Source organism: Rhinolophus sinicus, chromosome 1 (genome assembly GCF_057876585.1).
Source record: "Rhinolophus sinicus isolate RSI-liver-muscle chromosome 1, RSI-T2T, whole genome shotgun sequence".
Taxonomy (NCBI): domain Eukaryota; kingdom Metazoa; phylum Chordata; class Mammalia; order Chiroptera; family Rhinolophidae; genus Rhinolophus; species Rhinolophus sinicus.
The window spans coordinates 7,630,991-7,648,543 of record NC_142501.1 but is presented as its reverse complement, the minus strand read 5'-3'; the positions used below and the strand labels follow the sequence as shown (position 1 = coordinate 7,648,543).

General features: G+C 54.4%; 1 protein-coding gene and 1 long non-coding RNA gene across 3 annotated transcripts in view; one reads left to right on the top strand and one right to left on the bottom strand.

Moving 5' to 3' along the window:
* Positions 1 to 17,553, bottom strand: part of NFAM1 (NFAT activating protein with ITAM motif 1) — a 76,383-nt gene that overhangs the window by 17,673 nt on the left and 41,157 nt on the right. The window contains exon 1 of one of the 2 annotated variants that reach the window (XM_019715440.3): positions 11,772 to 12,016. The exons of the other annotated variant lie outside the window; for it this stretch is intronic. Coding sequence (XP_019570999.3) covers positions 11,772 to 11,874 — 103 coding nt within the window. The 5' untranslated portion in view covers positions 11,875 to 12,016. Of the gene's footprint in view, positions 1 to 11,771; positions 12,017 to 17,553 lie in introns of those variants that run through there. 2 annotated transcript variants of the gene reach the window in all.
* LOC141570195 (uncharacterized) lies at positions 11,971 to 16,096 on the top strand. The gene is made up of 3 exons (XR_012494163.2): positions 11,971 to 12,077; positions 13,122 to 13,216; positions 13,779 to 16,096. It is a non-coding gene; the product is annotated as an uncharacterized LOC141570195 (long non-coding RNA).

Genomic DNA, 17,553 nt, shown 5'->3' with positions numbered 1-17,553 from the left:
GAAAGGACAGCAACTTGAAGCTGAATGGCACCCTCCACAACTAAGATTGAAAGGACAACAACTTGACTTGGAAAATAAAAGGTCTGGAAGTACACACTGTTCCCCAATAAAGTCCTGTTCCCCTTCCCCAATAAAATCTTTTAAAAAATTAAATAAATAAAATAAAAAGATAGATGACTATTGTCCTATATTCTTCTGGGATTTGTTATTTTAAGGTCAGAGGGTTAGGGTCATGAAAATGTACGGCCCCTGGCTCAGGTCTGCCACAGAGAGGAGAACCTCAGACCTCGGATGAAAGCACTATCTCCAAAAAGATGAGGAGATGAGGCAGTTTCTGTCAGTCAATTCCAGCAGCCAATCTGGGGACAGCAGGCCAAACACAGGGGAGGGAGGGAGGCATGAAGTTTCCATGGGGGCCTGGTGATTGCTAATTGCCTTCACCTTCCCTTCTTTCTATTGAGGTGTCAGCACCCCGGAGCCTGGACCACAGCAGCCCCCTCCCATGCTCCTCCTGGACCTGTGCCTCCAAGAGGCCCCTTCTGGGGTGCGGGCTGCTCCAGTGGGCCACCGAGTGTCCCCCAGTGACGGCTCGGTGCTATAGATAGGTTCATACTCATTTCCAAGTCCACAAATTCTTTTCAGCTGCCATTTGTGCACCTCCAACAAACATTTAAGGGGTAGCAGTTAGGTCACAGGCCCTGTCCGAGGCTGGGGGTGGGGGTTTCCCTGCACTGACAACATCCCCAGTTGAACAGGAAACAGAGGGAGCCTGGGGTGGGAGGGCTGGTGGGGAAGGAACCACTAATTCTGGCTGGAGAGGGCCATGCTGGCACCCTGGGGTCTGGAAGTCATCAGTGAACTGAAAGCAAGAACAGTCATGCAGTGGGCTAAAAACGGCCCAAGGACAGAGGGGAAAGAAAATATATAGACAACATACTCAGTGAGCACAACACAGGCCCATGTCCACCAAACACCACGATAATCCTATGGGGCAACTACTGTAACCCCATTTTGCAGACCAACAAACAAACAAACAAACAACCCCCAGAAGTTCTTAGAGGCCCAAATCCACGGATCTCCGAAGTGGGAGAGTTGGGATTTGAACCCAGGTTGTCTGTGCTGAGGTAGTAAAGACAGCGTCTGGGCTGGGCAGTGGACTCAGAGACCCGGCCAAGTGTGACCTGGCATAGGGCTGGGGTTGTTCGTGGTGACACCAAACACAGTTGACATCAGAGAGGGGTTTGTCAGGCTCCTGGCAGAAGTCACACATTTTCACAGCCAGAGGCCAATGGGTGGCTGCATGGCAGAGAGCGTAAGTGGGGAGGGGTCCTGAAGAGAGCTACAGGGCACCCAGCCTGCCCTGTGGTGCCTGCTTCTCACCCCAGACCCACAGGGGCTTCAGTGGGACCCTCGCAGAGCTTAAAGTGTGTCCCGAGTCCCATGGGGATGGCACAGTGACAGGTGTCTATCTGGCACCCGGTGATGGCTACATCACACTTTGTGCCTGTTCAGACAAAGCCAGGAAAAAGGATCGTGTCCCCATGGGACAAGGTAGGCGGGTGCAGGGTGAGCCGGCTCAGGGTCCTCTTAGATTCTGCTCAGGGTGTTGAGAGGGGCGAATGGCCCAGGGAGAAGGACTAGGGGACCTCACATTCCTGGGCTGAGGGGCAGGGAGAGCCACAGGCGCCCAGCTGGCACACTCCAGTGGGGGCTGCTGAGTGGCATGACAGCGCCCAAGGGAATCCACTCCCACCCTGCAGGTGCAGGGCCACCTGTCCGCAGTACCTGACTGGCAGGCTTCTCAGTCCTGCCCGCCCGTCCCCAGCCCCAGATGGTGCCTTCGGGTGAATCAAGTTCAGCATTTTACTGTTACTCGGTCAGGATTGGAGATTTGAAGAGCTAGGACTCCTTTGTCCCTGTAAATGACCACAGGAGAGTGGTGGGAGCAGCCCAGGGCAGCCTAGCTTTCCCTCTGGGCGTCGGGGGACATCTCCCCATGCTAAAGGATGGCATGAGTGATGCAAAGTCGTTCTTGGGATAATTCTCCAGGAGGCTCTGAGTTCTCAGTGCAGCCAAGGGGACAAGCACGGGGAAAAGCCTCCAAAGAGCCTCAAGGGTTTTCTGTGGGAGGGATGGACTCATTCAATCCAAAGAGCTCAGGAGGCTTTGCCTGGCGGGGGACTGGAAGGGCCGAGAGGAGCTCCGGGGCTCAGTGAGGGCAGAGTCGGGGCAGTGGGCAAGAGGGGTGGGAGTCCGACCGCCAGACCTCCCCCTGCCGACAGGTTGCTCTGCCCAATGTAGGTCAGAAAGGAGAGCGGGCAGCTGGCGGGCGGGGAGAATCTGAAGGTCGGGTCCAGGGGGAGTTTTTCTGGATGGGAGAAGTGTGAGCCTGTGTAAATATAGATGATGCAGAGCAGGGAGGTGGCAGCACCCCTGGAGGGTGACGTGCATGGGGGCGGGCTAGCCAGAGGCCGGACTGGGAACTGTTGCAGCCTGGTGTCTGGGAGGGCCCTGGTCCTCGGGCCACCACCCTGCCCAGTCCCCACCTGAGGGCTTGGTTGCTCATTAGGCATCTGCAAGTCCTCCCCTCCCCCCAAACACACACAACCACAAGCACAAATGGTTCACTGGGGCAGCAGACTACAACTGCTAAGCCCTGCCCAACCCCACCTTGCAGGAGGGCGTTTTCCAGGGATGGCACATCCTCCCTCTCTCACTTCTCTGCAGCTCCAAGGACTAAGGCACTGCTAGGAAGCCGGGGGCCTGGCCAGAAATGGGAGCGGGGGTACCTGGGAAAAGCCCAATTTTTGGAGGCACCAGGCCCGGGTTTGAACCCTGGTTCTGCCACCTAAAAGCTGTGCCACCTTGGTCAGGTGACTTTCCTTCTCTGAATCTCGGTGTCTCCCCTGCAACAAGGGAGAGCAATAATGCCAACGTTACAGGGCTGCCATAGGATTAAAAGGCGCCAAGAACATTCATTCACAGGCTGCCACAGGGCCAGGCTGCCACAGGGCCAGGCTGCCACAGGGCCAGGCTGCCTTTCCCCAGAGACAAGGAGGCAAGGAAGTCAGATGAGTCCTGAGTCCTCCCTGTGACAAGCCCACAGCACAGGGCATGTGCGGCACAGTGCCCATGGCACCTTCCTCCTGCTGTCTGTTGCCCGTGTTGGGAAAGACTTTGTCTACACCCACTGACCCTGATTCCTTCCCAGGCTCTTCTTTTGAATCTGTGGCCACTGTGGGTCTGAGAGCTTGACAGCTGCACAACCCAGCCTCTTTGCCTCCCCAGCCAGGGCCTGCCTGGCACTGCCCTCAGGGATCCACCAGCCATCCAGCTGATCCTGCCTGAACGCCCCGCTAGAGGAGACCTAGGAAGGAGTCTGAAATCAATTCACTAGGTCATGACAAGCAGTTAAGAAAAATAGAACATGGAGCATTTCATACATAGTAAAGGCAGTGTCTGTGACCTTCCGGTTTCAGTGATATTCATACACCTGGGCTCAGACAGGGTCACGCTATAACGTGCGTCCCTTAACTTTGGGCCACCATTTAAAAAACAAAAACAATTGTAAGTCCCTGGCCTGGAGGATCCAGCCCATACCGCCAGGCTCTGCACAAGCTTAGCTGCCCTGGCCTTCAGTTTATTTCCCCACAGATGCCAGGCCTGGCAGGCTCTTGAGCCTTTGCCCAGGCTATTCCCACTGATCAGAATGCCCTCCTGTTCCTTTTCTCTCCCTGGTCCGTGGGGTCACCCTCTTGGCCTGCAGGACTTGCTCACCTCCTCCCTGAGCCACTCCTGGGTGCATGGCACCCCCGCACAGCAGATTCGCAGGCACTGATGCTAAGTCATGTGATGATAGGAGTTAACATCTCTGGGCACGCTCCCCTTTTGCAGATGAGAAAACTGAGGCTCAGAGGAGGGAAACGCTTTGCCTAAGCAGCACAGCTAGTCAGTGGTGGAGACGGGATTTTAAGCTGGGTCCCTTTGGGTCCTTAACCCCACACCCTTTTATATCTGTATCTGTATCTCTACCTATATCAGTATCTATATCTATATATAACAAAGATGGCCATATTTCATAAAGCCTAGTGGTAGGGCTGCAGGGTGTATAAAGATGAAAAAGATGCAGTATCCAATCTAGAAGAAACCTTGAGATAAGAGCACAAATTTAACACAAAATACAAAGGGTTAAGCGGCATAAGGGATGTATAATTAAGGAATTATATAAATTCAAAGGCAGGAGGAAAAAGTCTTGCTCAGGTCTGTCAAGCTTTGGATTTTCAGACCTTGCTTCATGTCCCAGAGATGGTCAGCCCTTTCCTGGTTATGCAGTTTCAACTGGGATTAGGCGAGTGTGGGAGCCTCGCCGGCTATTCCACCATGCTTTTAGGTCATTTCAGTAGAATGACCACAGAAGTCCTGGTGGGACAATCCCAGGGGTCTTCTTTGCTTAACCCCACACTCTTAGCCACTGCTATAATTTTAAAATCTCAAAGCCAGCAAAAGAAAAAACTTCTCAAATGAAAAAACTGTACTCTTTTAAAGGGAGCTACAACTTTAGAGGCCATTTTCCGAGATTGGGGTCATCTAATAGGCAGACCCGCCTGGCAATACATAGGGGTCTGGGGACAATGGTACTCAGAACTGACCAGAGACTGTGGCTCCCCAGAAGCGAGTGGCCCCGTGAGCCCGCTACAGCCTGGTCCTGTGACAGGTCCAGCTGAGTGTCCAAAGAGGGCCAGCCAGCATCCTTCCCTTCCTGCAGCAATGACACCCCTTCATCCCCAGAATCTGGCACCCTCCTCCTCTCTCCCCTCCCTCCCCACTCCCTCTGCTGCTCTTGCCTCCTGGCTGCTCCTCTCTGCCTTGGCCCCAGCTCACTGCATGCCTGGAACTCAGTCTCTTCTATGGCTCTGAGCATCGGCCGAGGGTGTGAGAGCACAGACGTGCTGATCAAAGCTGCCCATTCCGACTAAGGTCGATTTTAAAGGAAAACACTTTGATTCCCCAGCTACAGAAGAAAGCAGTTCTCACGGTCTTTATTTTAGGCATGGAGTTTTGCCCTCCAATTTAATTCTGGCATCTTTTGGAGCCATGCCTTTTTTTTTTTTCTTTTTTTCAAAGGCTCATCTGAAGGGCTGCTGGGAAGACGCAGGTGTGAGGTTGCTGGTTTTATCCCAGCGCTCCGGCCATTTGCCTGAGCATGAATGCCAGGACGTCACAGCACAACGGTGCGTCCTTCAGGACACGCATTAAACGCGCAGGCGAGTGGCCAAGTGCCTGATTAGGGAGAAGAGTGGAGGCAACCTTTGAACAGGGAGTGTGTCGCGCGGAGCTCTGAGTGCTGATGGCCTCGGAACACTGCCATCAGACTGGCTGTCACATCTTTCAACACCTCCAAATTAGAGGGACGCAGACGGATGTGGCTTGCCTTGTGGGCCATTTCCACAGCCTGCCTGCAGCTCTCATGCCTCCGGACTCTGGACCCTCGCTGCACAGTGGCCATGCAGGGACACAAACCAAGTGCAGAATGTCAAATGTTTGGCCCCAGACATGTAAAAGCTTCATGGGTGTTAATGGGTATTTTTACAGCCTCTCTTTTGGCCGGGCTTGAAAGGGACGTTGTTCAAACTTTGGCGCTTTCAAATATATGGTGATGGAAGGAGAACTGACTCTGGGTGGTGAACACAATGGGATTTATAGATGATGTATTACAGAATTGTACACCTGAAGTCTATGTAATTTTACTGACAATTGTCACCCCAATAAATTTAAAAAAAAAAGTCACATTAAAAACAAAACAAAAAACTTTGGCGCTCCTTTGACGGTGTGGCCTGGGACAGCAGGGGACTCTGTTTCTCCCTTTCCACGCTCCTTTCCCCTCAAAGAAGGGCATCAGAATGGGGTGGAAGTGGTATTAGAGCCAAAGGGGTGGTGGGGAGGGTGCTGCTCCTCGTCTCTGTATGGGGGGGGGGGGGTGAGAGAAACGGAGGAAGGGGATCAGATCCAGGCCCTGCCACTGCGAAGGGAGCTGACTGACAGCAGAAACCCAGAGGGGCCCTGTCCAGCTGGGAGTGGGCCCTTGCTTGTGTTTTAAATTATAATTCTTCAGCCACCACCCCCCCTTATTAAAGCGAAACATGCTCACTATAGAAATTCTAGACACCACAGGGAAGGATCAAGAAGAACGTGGAACTTGTCTGCCGTTCTGCAACCCTGACACCACAGCGGTGAACATTCTGATCTTCCTTTCCCGTCTCTTTACCAAGGCGAACTTTGAAGGAAGAGTAAGGAAGCAGCCAGGTTGGGGGGGAGGGCACGGGGAGGGGGGTTAAGCACAAGAAAGCTCTTGGGGGAAGCTTCTAGAAATCTTGAAACAGGGCACCGAGTTGGAGCACTCAAGAGCCTGCTGAAGTTGAAAGGGTTTGGGGGCGGTCAGGGGAGGTAGGGGTGGAGGGCTGGATGTGGTCCTGGAAACCCAGGAGAGCCTCCGCGGCCTTCTCAACTGGGAATTGATGTGATCATATTTCATGTTAGAAAGATGACAAGAGAAATACTAGAGAATTCCACTCTTCCGCAGCTGCCCCAAACCCTCAAATTAGTGATTCATTCTGTGGGTTTCGGTCCCCCTCCCCACTCCAGCCTCCTTCTAAAATATAAATGCTTCTGGCTGTCAATACACTAACTCCTTCCTGTGGACATTTTCACCAGATCCCTTTTATCCTGACTTCGCTAAAATCTACCTCTCCAAAGATCCTGTACCCTTGGGGCATAGAATCACTCACTACCCTCCGTCCTCCCATCCAGGCTCCTCCCCTCCTACCACACAAGGTCAGCAAAGACCCTGCTCCTGGTCTCTGAATGGGGATGAGAGAAATGGAGGGAGGGGAGAAGACCTCACGGGGTGCCCCTGGGGGTGTGTGCTAAACTGCAGGAGCTAAACTGTGGCTCCTGCTATTTCTGGCCTTGACCCCGACCTTGCAGAAGCCTCCCTCTTTGACCTTCCCTCCTCCCCCAGGACTTCCCCAGCCCACACCTTCTTTCTTTGCCCTTTTCCTGGCTTTTCTTATGCAGCCCACCTCTTAAGGTTGGGTACTTGTTCCCTGGTACTTGTTCTCTGTCCACACCCTCACCTGCCCCAGGTGAGCTCAGTCATACCCCCCACCTGGGAGGAAAGGACAGCCCAGGGCTATCCTTTAGCTGATGGCAGTGAGGCTGACTGCAGCTGTGCTGCATGGACCCATCCGGGATCACCCCTGCATATACAGGCTGTCTCCTGAGCCCCTAGCTTTTTAAAACAAGGTCCGGGAAGGGCAGTTGCTGATGCAAAGGGTATGTCTGTTTTACATTTTGATGTGCTGCCAGGTGGCCTCAGAAATGTGCCCTTGGGCCCTATCACAGCTCTGTAAGGAGTGCCTGCTCCGCCCTTGGACTTGGGCTGTGCTCGCCAGTGTCCCCTTCCCCTGGCCCATCAGCAGCAAGCAGGGATCTAGCTTACAGCCTCAAAGGGGCTCTGGCTCCAGCCCCACCCTTTGTCCTTCACAGCCCACAGTCCTGGGAAGGGTCAGATACCAGAAGATACCAGACAGGCACACCATTCGGCTCCTTCCAGCCACCTTGTCCCCAGGCGGTCCTGAGGTGCCTTCCGTTTGCTGTCCACCAGAGGCCAACATAGAAGGGTGCTGAGCACCAGAACAAGGAATGGGGGCTCAGTTCCTGCCTCTGGAAGCTCACAGTCCATGTGGGAAGGTGGACAGCAAGGACAGAAACAGCCTCAATGGGACCGTGTCCCCTGGAGGCACCGAACACACATGTGCCTGGAGACCACACCCAAGTGTTCACAGCCCCAGACAGGAAGCACTGAAACGTCAATCACAACTTAATGAATTGCAGTATATTCACTCAGTGGGACACGCCACAGCAGGGGTTGACAAACGTGTTCTGTAAGGAGCCAGATAGTAGATATTTTATGCTTTGCAGGCCATATGGTCTCTATCGCAACGACTCAACTCTGCGGTCATAGGGCGACAGCAGTCATAGATGATCTATGAACAACTAAGCGTGGCTCTGTTCCAATAAAACTTTATTTATGGACATGGAAATATGAATACTGTATAATTTCACGTGTCATGAAATATTTTTCTTTTGATTTTTCCCCCAACTGTTAAAAAATATGAAAACCATTCATAACTCGTGAACCACACAAAAAGGCAGTGGGCTGGATTTAGCCTGCGGGCCACGGTTTGGGACCCCTGCTTTTTAACAATGAAAACAAACTTCAGCCAACCCTCAACTGGATACATCTTTAAAAAACCTAACACTGAGTGAAAGAATGTTACAAAACAAGACACACATCATTCTGATTACACCCACCAAGTTCAAAAACAAGCAAGACTAATCTATATCATGCAGGGACGCTTAGCTTAGTAAAGGGGAGAGGGGGTGTCTTGGAGGGTATGGGGGGGCGGGCTCTGGGGCACTGGAATATGCTCTCTTTCTTGACCTGGGTGGTAGTCACACAGGACTTTACTTTGTAATATTTATTGTACCTTTCTGTATAAGTATTATATTTCACAATTTGAAAAGAGAAAGCAGTGACAATAGGACCTATCGGAACGGCTCTGAACCCCTACCTCACAGGCACTTATAATCCACCTGGAATTACAGCCCAGTGGGGATCGTATCGCACTGCTCTGCTGAGAGCCGCCCCTCCCCAGTCTAACTGAACCTCACATGGCGGCTCTGCCTTCTGGCCTCCCAGCCTTCATCCATGCTGGGCCTGCTACCCACCCTCCTGCTCTGTCTCTTCCCCACCTCGGCTCCACTGCCCCCTCCCACACTCCCCCTGTCCCACCTCCAGCAGTGAGCTGCTTCTAGTCTGCCTGCCTGGAAAGCTCTTTATTGGGATTAGACAGATGAAAAGCAGAGGCCAATCCTGACAGGAGCCAGAGCTGTGCAAAGGGAGGCAGGGGGCTCCTGAATGTCTTTTGGACGACAAAGGGAACAGTGACACCTGAGTCAAGAGCAAACAGGGGTGTGCGGGTGGCAAACAGGAATTGGTAACTTCCACCTCTGGTGATGGGTCAATGTTCTCCAGGCCGGTCTCCAATCTCAGTCTCCACCAGGCTGAGAGTGGGGGCTGTGGCCTGTCTAATCCCTCCCTTGCCTAGAACTGGTCCTTCTCAATGGATATTTGAGAAATAAATGTAGCCCAGAGTCCTGGAAAGGCCAGGAAGAGAAAGGAGACTGACATTTGTTGAGTCCATTGAGGCTCAGAAAGGTTAAGTAACTTGCCTGAGGTCACACAGCAGTCACTAGAAGGCAGGACTTGAACCTGGTCTGCCTGGCCCCAAAGCCCTTGGCGGTGACTGAGGACTGGTAGAAGCTGGGCTTGTGCTGCTGCTCCCAGGAATGCTGAGCATCAGGCTCAGATGATTTACCCCTGGGAGAGCACTTGACACAAGTGGCTGCAGGACCCTCTGAGTAGAGTTTGCAGAGGGCTCAGGACAGCAGGCCTGAGTCCCAGCTCACAACAGGAGGACAAGAGTTGGGAACAAGAGAGGTCCTGAGAAGCCACCCCAGGGTATGCTAGGGGCCCCTGGAAAGGTTGGAGTGATTCCTAGGAGGCCCTGGGCTCACCAAGATGTGGAGTGTTTTGATAGGCTCTGCAAGGCTGGCAGGTGGCTGGCATTCTCTGAGCCGTAACCATGTGCCCTAGCCACTCAGTCTCAGGATGAGCTACCAGGCAGGCACCCATTTAACAGATGAGGCAACTGATTCACAGTGACATTAAGAACCTGCCCAGGGTCCCGGGGTGAGTCGCAGAGCTCAGAGTCAAACTCAGGCTGAAGGCCCCTGGCCTGTCCCCAACCCTGCGTCATATGGCCATTTAGGGATACAGTGCATTGACCCTGGGCTTCAGTGACCACGCTCTCCAAGAACCCCTGGTGACATAGTTGAGGGTGCAGGTTAGGGCTTGGTGCTGGCATTTGATAGAGCTGATTGCCCTGGGCTGATGGATGAATTCAGGGGAGGTTTGGGGAATGCGGGAGCAGCAGGATTCCCTCATTTTGATCAAACCCTCAAAATTCAGAGACAAGAGGGTGGGGAAGGGGCGTGGAGTGACAGAGACAGAGCTGCAGGGGCAGGACCAGGAGTAATGGGGTGCTGTCTGCTGCTCCAAGAGTTCTAGGAGGCTGGGAGGGTGTTTTCACCTCTTGTGAAAGAGCAGAGTTTCTCTTTTGTGTAACGGAGGTGGGGGTGGGGGAGTGGGGTGGAAATCTGTTGTTTGTTTGCAGTTGAGAGGATTACAAAAGAGCTTCTCACAGCAGCACCATGCAAAGTCTCTTCCACTCAGTTTCTAGGATGTACCTGGTCCTTTCTGGGGAGGAGGGACCACACAAAAAGAAATGATGGGAATCGGGGGTAATTAAGTTAAAAATGACTAAGAGTGAGTTCAAATGCATTGTCCCCAACAAGCTGCATTTCCTTGAGCCATCTTTGCACTGGCCCATCTCTGAGGGGTGGGAGGGGGTGGTAGATGATGAGATGCAAGGAGAGATGTCACCAGGGGCCCACCATCAGCTCTTGCCTTTCTGGGGGTGGGGGGTTTTTCTGTGAAGAATATTCTTTAGAAAGAAAGGCGAGAGGAACCCCAGAACCCACTGACAATGGTCCTAGCTCCAGGCTCAGGCTGACCCGGGTCTGAACCCGACCTCTACTCACTTGCTAGGCCTTGGGCAAGCTACCTGGCCTCCCTGGGCCTCCATTTCCCTGTTCTTAAATGGTGCCGGTGGGGACAGCGCCTCAAGATGAAGAGGATTGAGTATCAGTGTGAATGTGATAATACATAACTGTTCTTGTTCATGGTATAAGTGAGGCAGAGGAGGAGGCAGAAGCGGGGGCAGCTCCTGGAAGCCTCATCAAAGTCTGAGTGAAATGGAAGAAACACACCCAGCCTGCACAGTCGGCGGGTAGAGGGGATCCTAGGAATACAAGAGGGAGAGACAGAGCCCAAGAGACCCGTGTGGGCAGCCCTGGTGAGGGACACTCCTGGGGGTTCCTTAGCCTCTATGAACTTACCCCAAGGCCACCCACCCCAGGTCCTGGCTTGGATCCAGGCCACCCAGCTTCTGAGGGGGCCTGCGACCAGGACGAGGGGGCACAGTGACAGCCCTCAGAAAGGCCTAGCTCCCAAGTTGTAAATAATGCTGTGGCCTCTGGTTGTATTTCAGGAAGTGGGAGGTGCCACCCTTTCTGGCGACAGTGACAATTTTGTACCCCAGGTTCTAGTGCTCCCGGTGGCCAACCTCTGCCTTCCCTCCTGCTCCCAGCTAACACAGTGACAACACCGAGGGTGTCCCTGCCACTCGGCAGGTTCAACCTGGTGCTTCCATCATGTGCTCCGCTGGAGGTGAGATGTCCCTCCCCGTTGACCCCTGCACCCAATCCCAATGCCCCCAGGCTGCAGCAACGCCCACCCATCTTGTTTAAGGGTCAAGGAGGTCAAGCTGTGCTGGGAGGGAGGCTGTTAACACAGCCGTGAGGAGGGGGCACTGTCCCCTCCCCCCCACAGCCCCTTCAAAAGCCACCTTGACGAGGCATTAGCTAAACATCTCCTGGTCCCCAAAGGCTTCCCCTGTGAAGCCTGCAATGTTCAAACGCAACCAGCAAATCCCCCGAGACAGGAATTAGCTGCACGCGGCGGGGCGGGTGGATGAAAGCCTCTCTGATGTGCGGAGCCAGCGAGCGCGTGAGAAGAAAGACGGTACCTGCGAGCTGCACGGTCCAGGGGGACAGGAGCAAGCCCAGGAGCCAGGGGGCCGTGAGGGGACCTGGCGGCGGGGCCCACCACTGCGGAGGCCGGCTCTCCATCGGGGCCTCCTGGTCAGCGTCCCTCCTTCCTCTTGAGTTCACAGGAGGGGGCAGGCTGCCGGCAGCCCCAGTTCCCCTTCGTGTCCCCACCAAGCTCCTCCCTGGCCGCTCTTCTGCTTCCTGGAGGCCTCACTGGGCCTGCTCCTCACAACAACCAGGAACTTTCCACTCAAGTAGCCACCGGCCCCAGGTGGAGGGGTCAGGTGAGGAATCTGCAGGAGGGCTGGGCGGGGCCTCCCAACCCACTAGGTGGGTGGGCTTTCCCCTCCTCCGCCCCTTTTCAGCTGGTGGCGGGTCCAGAAGACACTGGTGACTGAAGGGGGACAGATTCCACGAGTAACATCAGGGCTTGGTTCAGCTGCTCACTTCTGAAACTCTTTAAAAATAACCACGTTTGTGTGGACTTCCCCCTGTAAATAGTCCAGGAGCCTCCCCCTGCCCCATACCGTGCTCATCAAAGAGCAGGCTTTTAGGTAGGGGTGGACCGTGGTTGGGAGGATCCGGGAGGGGGCAGGTTCGTGATGGAGGAGGGGCAGGCAGTCTGGATGAGGGCAGGAGCCACAAGTTCCCCACCTCACAGGGTGCCAAACAGCTTTGGGACGGGAAGGTGGCTGGTCATAAGCGCAACAAGGGCCACCCTGGGTCCCCCGCGGAGGCCCGTGGATGCTCCCCCTCCAGCCCACCTCAAATGTCTTTCCTGGCTGAAGCTTCCCTAAACCTGAGCTCATCCCCTGCCCCACCAGGAGACACAGGAATTGCTTCCCCATCTGGCCTGGCATCCAGCAGGCACCAACATAGGGACAGCAGTTATCCGCAGACCGGGCACCTTCTGCCCTGGACATTCTGGAGCCCAACACCAGGCCACCCTGGATGGGGCAGGGGGAAAGGTGTCTGCCTGCTTGTCTGGAGTGGCAGAGGCAAGGGGTCCAGGGGTGATGGTGAGGGACGCAGCATGCTGGCACGTGGAGGAAGTGGGGCAAAGGTGGTTGGGTTTCAGCTGAGCACTTCATCTCCTTTCTCCATTAACCCTCAAGAGAAATGTCATCCTGTTGTACAAAGGAGAAAGCTATTCCCCTCAGAGGCAAAGCAGCTGGCCCAAGATCAGGACGGGGCTCAGGGGCAGCACGGAACACCCAGCTGTGTAAGCCGCTCCCCAGCCTTTCCCCTCACCTCCCACTGCAGCCCCCAGTGGTGGCATCATGGGGTCCAGCTTCTGTCCTTCACCCAAGGCTTCCCTCTCCCCTCAGCCGCTTTGCACATGAGTGATGAAAGCCAGAAGACGCTTCCCACCAACACCAGGAGTGCTGGGAGGACGCCTGGCAGGAGCGGGACCGCCCACCAGGTGAGGAAGACGTATGAATGCAAGCCGGTTCCGTTCCGACCGGCTGGGGGGCGGAGGGGACCCCAGTGGTACTGACTGTTGATCCATCACGATGATACATGATCGCATGTGTCACGGTGAGACACAGATAATCTGCTTCACGCTGTTTCTGAGCTCCTGGGGGGAGCAGGTTGTCTAAGCACCTCGATGCCATGGTGACAGACGTCATGTTAATGCCTCTGTGCACGGAGGGAGCATTTTAAAGGCATCAGTCTGTGAGTCTCTTTGTGACTTGGCATCAGGAGGTGGCCGAGGGCCAGGCTGCCTTGGAACATGGGCACAGGTACTGCCTCTGCCCCTGCCTGTCACACAGGTGCTGCTGTAGCCCGTCCCCAGCTCTGAGCCCCCTCATGCTGCAGCCCACGTTCCAGTCTCAAGGTGCACCCTGTCTAGGGAGGAAAACAGAGCCCCCAGACGGGATCTTCACCTGCCCCGAGTGAGCGAGTGGGCGCGAGACCCCAGCCTGGCTGTGTTTCGTTCCCACCCTCAGGAGCTGCCTGTTTTCTCTGCATTTCTTCCCCAGGCTGCACTGTGGGCAGAAGTGCCCTGGGAAGGGGACCACTCTGCTCCCACCGCCACTGCAGGAAGCCACTTTCTTCTTCCCGACAGACTCCAGTGCCAGGAGCCCACCAGCTGGAGGGGCCCCCTTACAGTGACCCTCTATAACGGTCTGATGCCTGAGACCCAGAGCAGCTCACTCCTCCAGTCCTTGGGGTCCTCACTGCCCTGGGGTCCCAGGGGTGGGTCGATCAACCCCTTGTTTCCTTCCGTCCTCTCCTTCATACACCCCTGCATTGGAGAAGGTGGAGGATGGCATCCCTCCCCTCCCAGTGACACCCAAGTGTGCCTTGGGGGGGTACCCCTTTCTGTACCATGTAGCAGGGGGCATTTGGGTGGCACTGACCCCGCTGCTCTCTGGGGGGGAGACGTGACCACTAGTCCAGGGGCATGATTCGGTCCCTGAGAACCAGCTGTGACGCGGTTGAAGGAGACCCATCTAATTGTGAGCTGGGCTGGCCCACAGTGAAACAGCCTCCTTTCTCAAGAGGGAGTGAGCGCTCTGTTACTGGACGTGTGCAAACCCACCTGGAAGCTATCCACCCTGCATGTTCCTGGGAGATTCCTGGCCGGGCTGGAAGGCTGACCTGGCCCATCTACAAAATCCTTTCTCAGTCCAACCTGTCCTGTATTTTCTCTTCTTTATTAAGTAATTGTTTCATGTAGTGACTACTTCACTCCTCATAGAAACCTAGAGGGGACAATAGGTGTTACTGCCCCAATTTTACAGAGGAGGAAACTGAAGTTCAGAGAGTGCAAGCCACCTGCCCAAGGCCACACAGCGAGTAAGCAGTGAAACAAGGATTTGAACTCCTGTGACTGCGCTTTTAAACACTGTGTTCTCCTGCAGTTTGCTTTACCCTCCCAGCAGGGCTGGTATTATAACCCTCATCCTACAGATTTAGTGACAGAGAAAAATAAAGTGGCCTGCTTGGGCTCGTGGAGGGGATCAGAGGCATACCTGGGACCAGAGTCCAGGGTTTTCCTATTGGCCGCATGCCCAGAGAGAGATAAGATTTTCCTTGCTAAGTTGGTTGCGGGGAGGCAGTAAGGAGCTAGTGCCTCTCCCCTGCCGCACTGAAAATAATTCTGAAGATCTGAAAAAACAAGGTGGCATCATTTCTCAACATTTACTCCATGTTCACCACGTGCCAAGGCCTTGTTAGGTTTAGGTCCTTGGTTCAACTGTGTCCCTGAGAGACAAGCACCGACCAGGAGGCCAATCACAAGAGATCCTTGGTGGCAGGTGTCAGAGCCTCCAAGTTCCTTTGCTAATGGTGCCACCCCCTTCCCCTCCCTGCTACAAGGACAGCCCCCGGCTGTCCTGTGTCAATGGCGCCACCTTGTGGCCTGTGGGAACGCCCTCACCTGCAATGTCTTCATCTCCCGGTGGCTTCTTCCCCTTCTAGGGCCAGGCCAGGGCTTGAGAGGCAGGCAGCATGACAGAGTGGTGGAGGGGGTCAGGGGTAGGCAGGACCAGGAATGTGCTGGGCGGGGGGCTGTGGGAACGGAGCGCAGGGCATGCCTCTCTAATGCCCTTCCTCGGAGCCCCTAGGAGCCTCTTTCAGAGCATGTCCCCTCTGTTCTAACAAGCTGCTATAGCTGGGAACACTTCCTAAACTCCTCCTGGGGAACCGTCATCGGAGCCGGTTATTGGCCACCAGGCAAACCAACCCCCCTGCCAGGCAGGGCAGGGCTCCCCAGAGGGAGTTCAGCCAGTTAAGGAAACAATTAGCTTCCCCTGAGGCTAATTCATGCATTGTCACCCCATGCAATTCTATGGTTCTATGGGGCAGAGGGCACAGGCGGGTGTGTGGCAGCCACTAATTATGCAGATTCCCGCCCTTACCTGAGACTTGGCTCCAGGAGACTTTAGGAGGCCAGCAGATCTGTATTTTAACAGACCATCCTTCTCACACTTGAGAAACTGCCCCCAAGAACTTCCAGAGGCAGATTCCCAGAGGCTGTGGTGAGCTTGGCCATGGGTCAGGAGGACCCTTCAAAAAGATTTGCTCCTCCCTCCCCCTCCCTGCCTCCCTCCCTCCCTCCTTTCTGCCCCCTTTCCTCCCTCCCCACTTGCGAGGCCACCATGGGTGTCCTGAGACTCTAGAGCAAGCCCCCTCAGGTTGCTCTCTGACCTTATCTCTTAAGCCAATGGGGGCAGTTTCCTCATCTACAATATGAAAGGGAGTGAATACCCACCGCCTCGAACGGATTTGATGAACAACTGGAGTAACAAGACATGAAAGTACTTTGCAAAGAATAAGATGTTGGTTGAAAACAGCTGTTTTGCCATAAACATTTACTGAGCCCCTCTCTCGTTAGGTTTCTTTCCAAGGGGCTTGGGGGATTTGCAGAGAACAAGGGTCCAGCAAGGGGAGATGGAGCAGGTACAGACCCCGAGGGGGGATGCGGTTCTGGATGAGGAAATCTGTGGAGGGAGACATTCAGGAAGTGTGGGGAGTGGGACCAGGAGCGACAGGAGAGGGGAGCCCTCCAGGCAGCATGGAGTCTGGTCTTGGATCTGGCCCCCGTTAGGACTCCAGAAGCGGTGCAGAAGGCTGGGTGGCGTCAGGGGACTCTACCCCGTGGACTTGCCCACCAGTTCGGCCTGGCTCCTTAGCTCTCACCTCTTCTCTCTGCCCAGCACGTTCTTTTCCTCACTTCCCTTCCCACTGCCCTGTGGCTGGGCCAGCCCCCTCAAACCCCCATGGGCATTAGGCTCACAGACAGCAAAGAACCCAGGCCAGTACCTCTAATCCCTACAGGAGTCCGGAAGTCCCTCCAGGGACCCACAAGAAACTTTGGGTCACTTGTTCCTTCATTCAACAAACTTTTCCAGGGCATTGCTCAGGGCCAGGCCCTGTCCTGGGCACCCTCTGTCTAGGGCAGAGCTTGACACCCACACATCCAAGTCACAACCCAGTGGGAACCCAGTGTGAGGGGTACACAAGCCCAGAGCAGGCTGAGCCTGCCATGGAAGCCAGGCCACACAGCATTCACAGAGGCTCAGTGAGAGGCTTCCAGGAGAAGAGAGGGCCAGCAAGGAGGGGGCAGGGTGCGGTGGTGGGGGCTAGGGTGTCAGGTCCAGGCCGAGGAGCTGAGCCAAGAAAGGGGCCCATTTATTTTTCTGTTAAAAAAATTACTGGTATTGCAAATACCATGTTTCCCCGAAAATAAGACCTAACCAGAAAATAAGTCCTAGCGTGATTTTTTTCAGGACAACATCCCCTGAACATAAGACCTAATGCGTCTTTTGGAGCAAAAATTAATATAAGACCCCCTTATTTTGGGGGACTCATGATAATATCTATTTTTACTGTTTTTATTTCACATTTACAGATTTTCAGGTACTCTGAGTTAAGCGGCTTTCTGGCCATTCCTGGAAGCCTGGCATCATTGATGATGAGGTTTCCAAGTGGAAAGTTTCCCCCGAAGACACCTCATTTGGAAGTTAAGAGGCTTCTGCAGTCATTGGAATGAAATCCCATTCTCTACAAACTGCCCTCAACACTGGAGAGACACTGCGGTCTTTTAGGAACAGAAATCTCCAAGGGGTGCGCAGAGGGACAAGAACCACAGTCTGTTCTTTGTCCAGCTACATAGAAAAAGGAAGAGCAAAGAATCAGCGGAGTCTTGACCTTTGGATGGCGTAGCAGTGAAATTTCCACTAGGTCACAGCAGAAGAGTAGCAGCCCGAGAGCCCTGAGATTTCACTCACCTAGAAGCTTCCTCCTCGG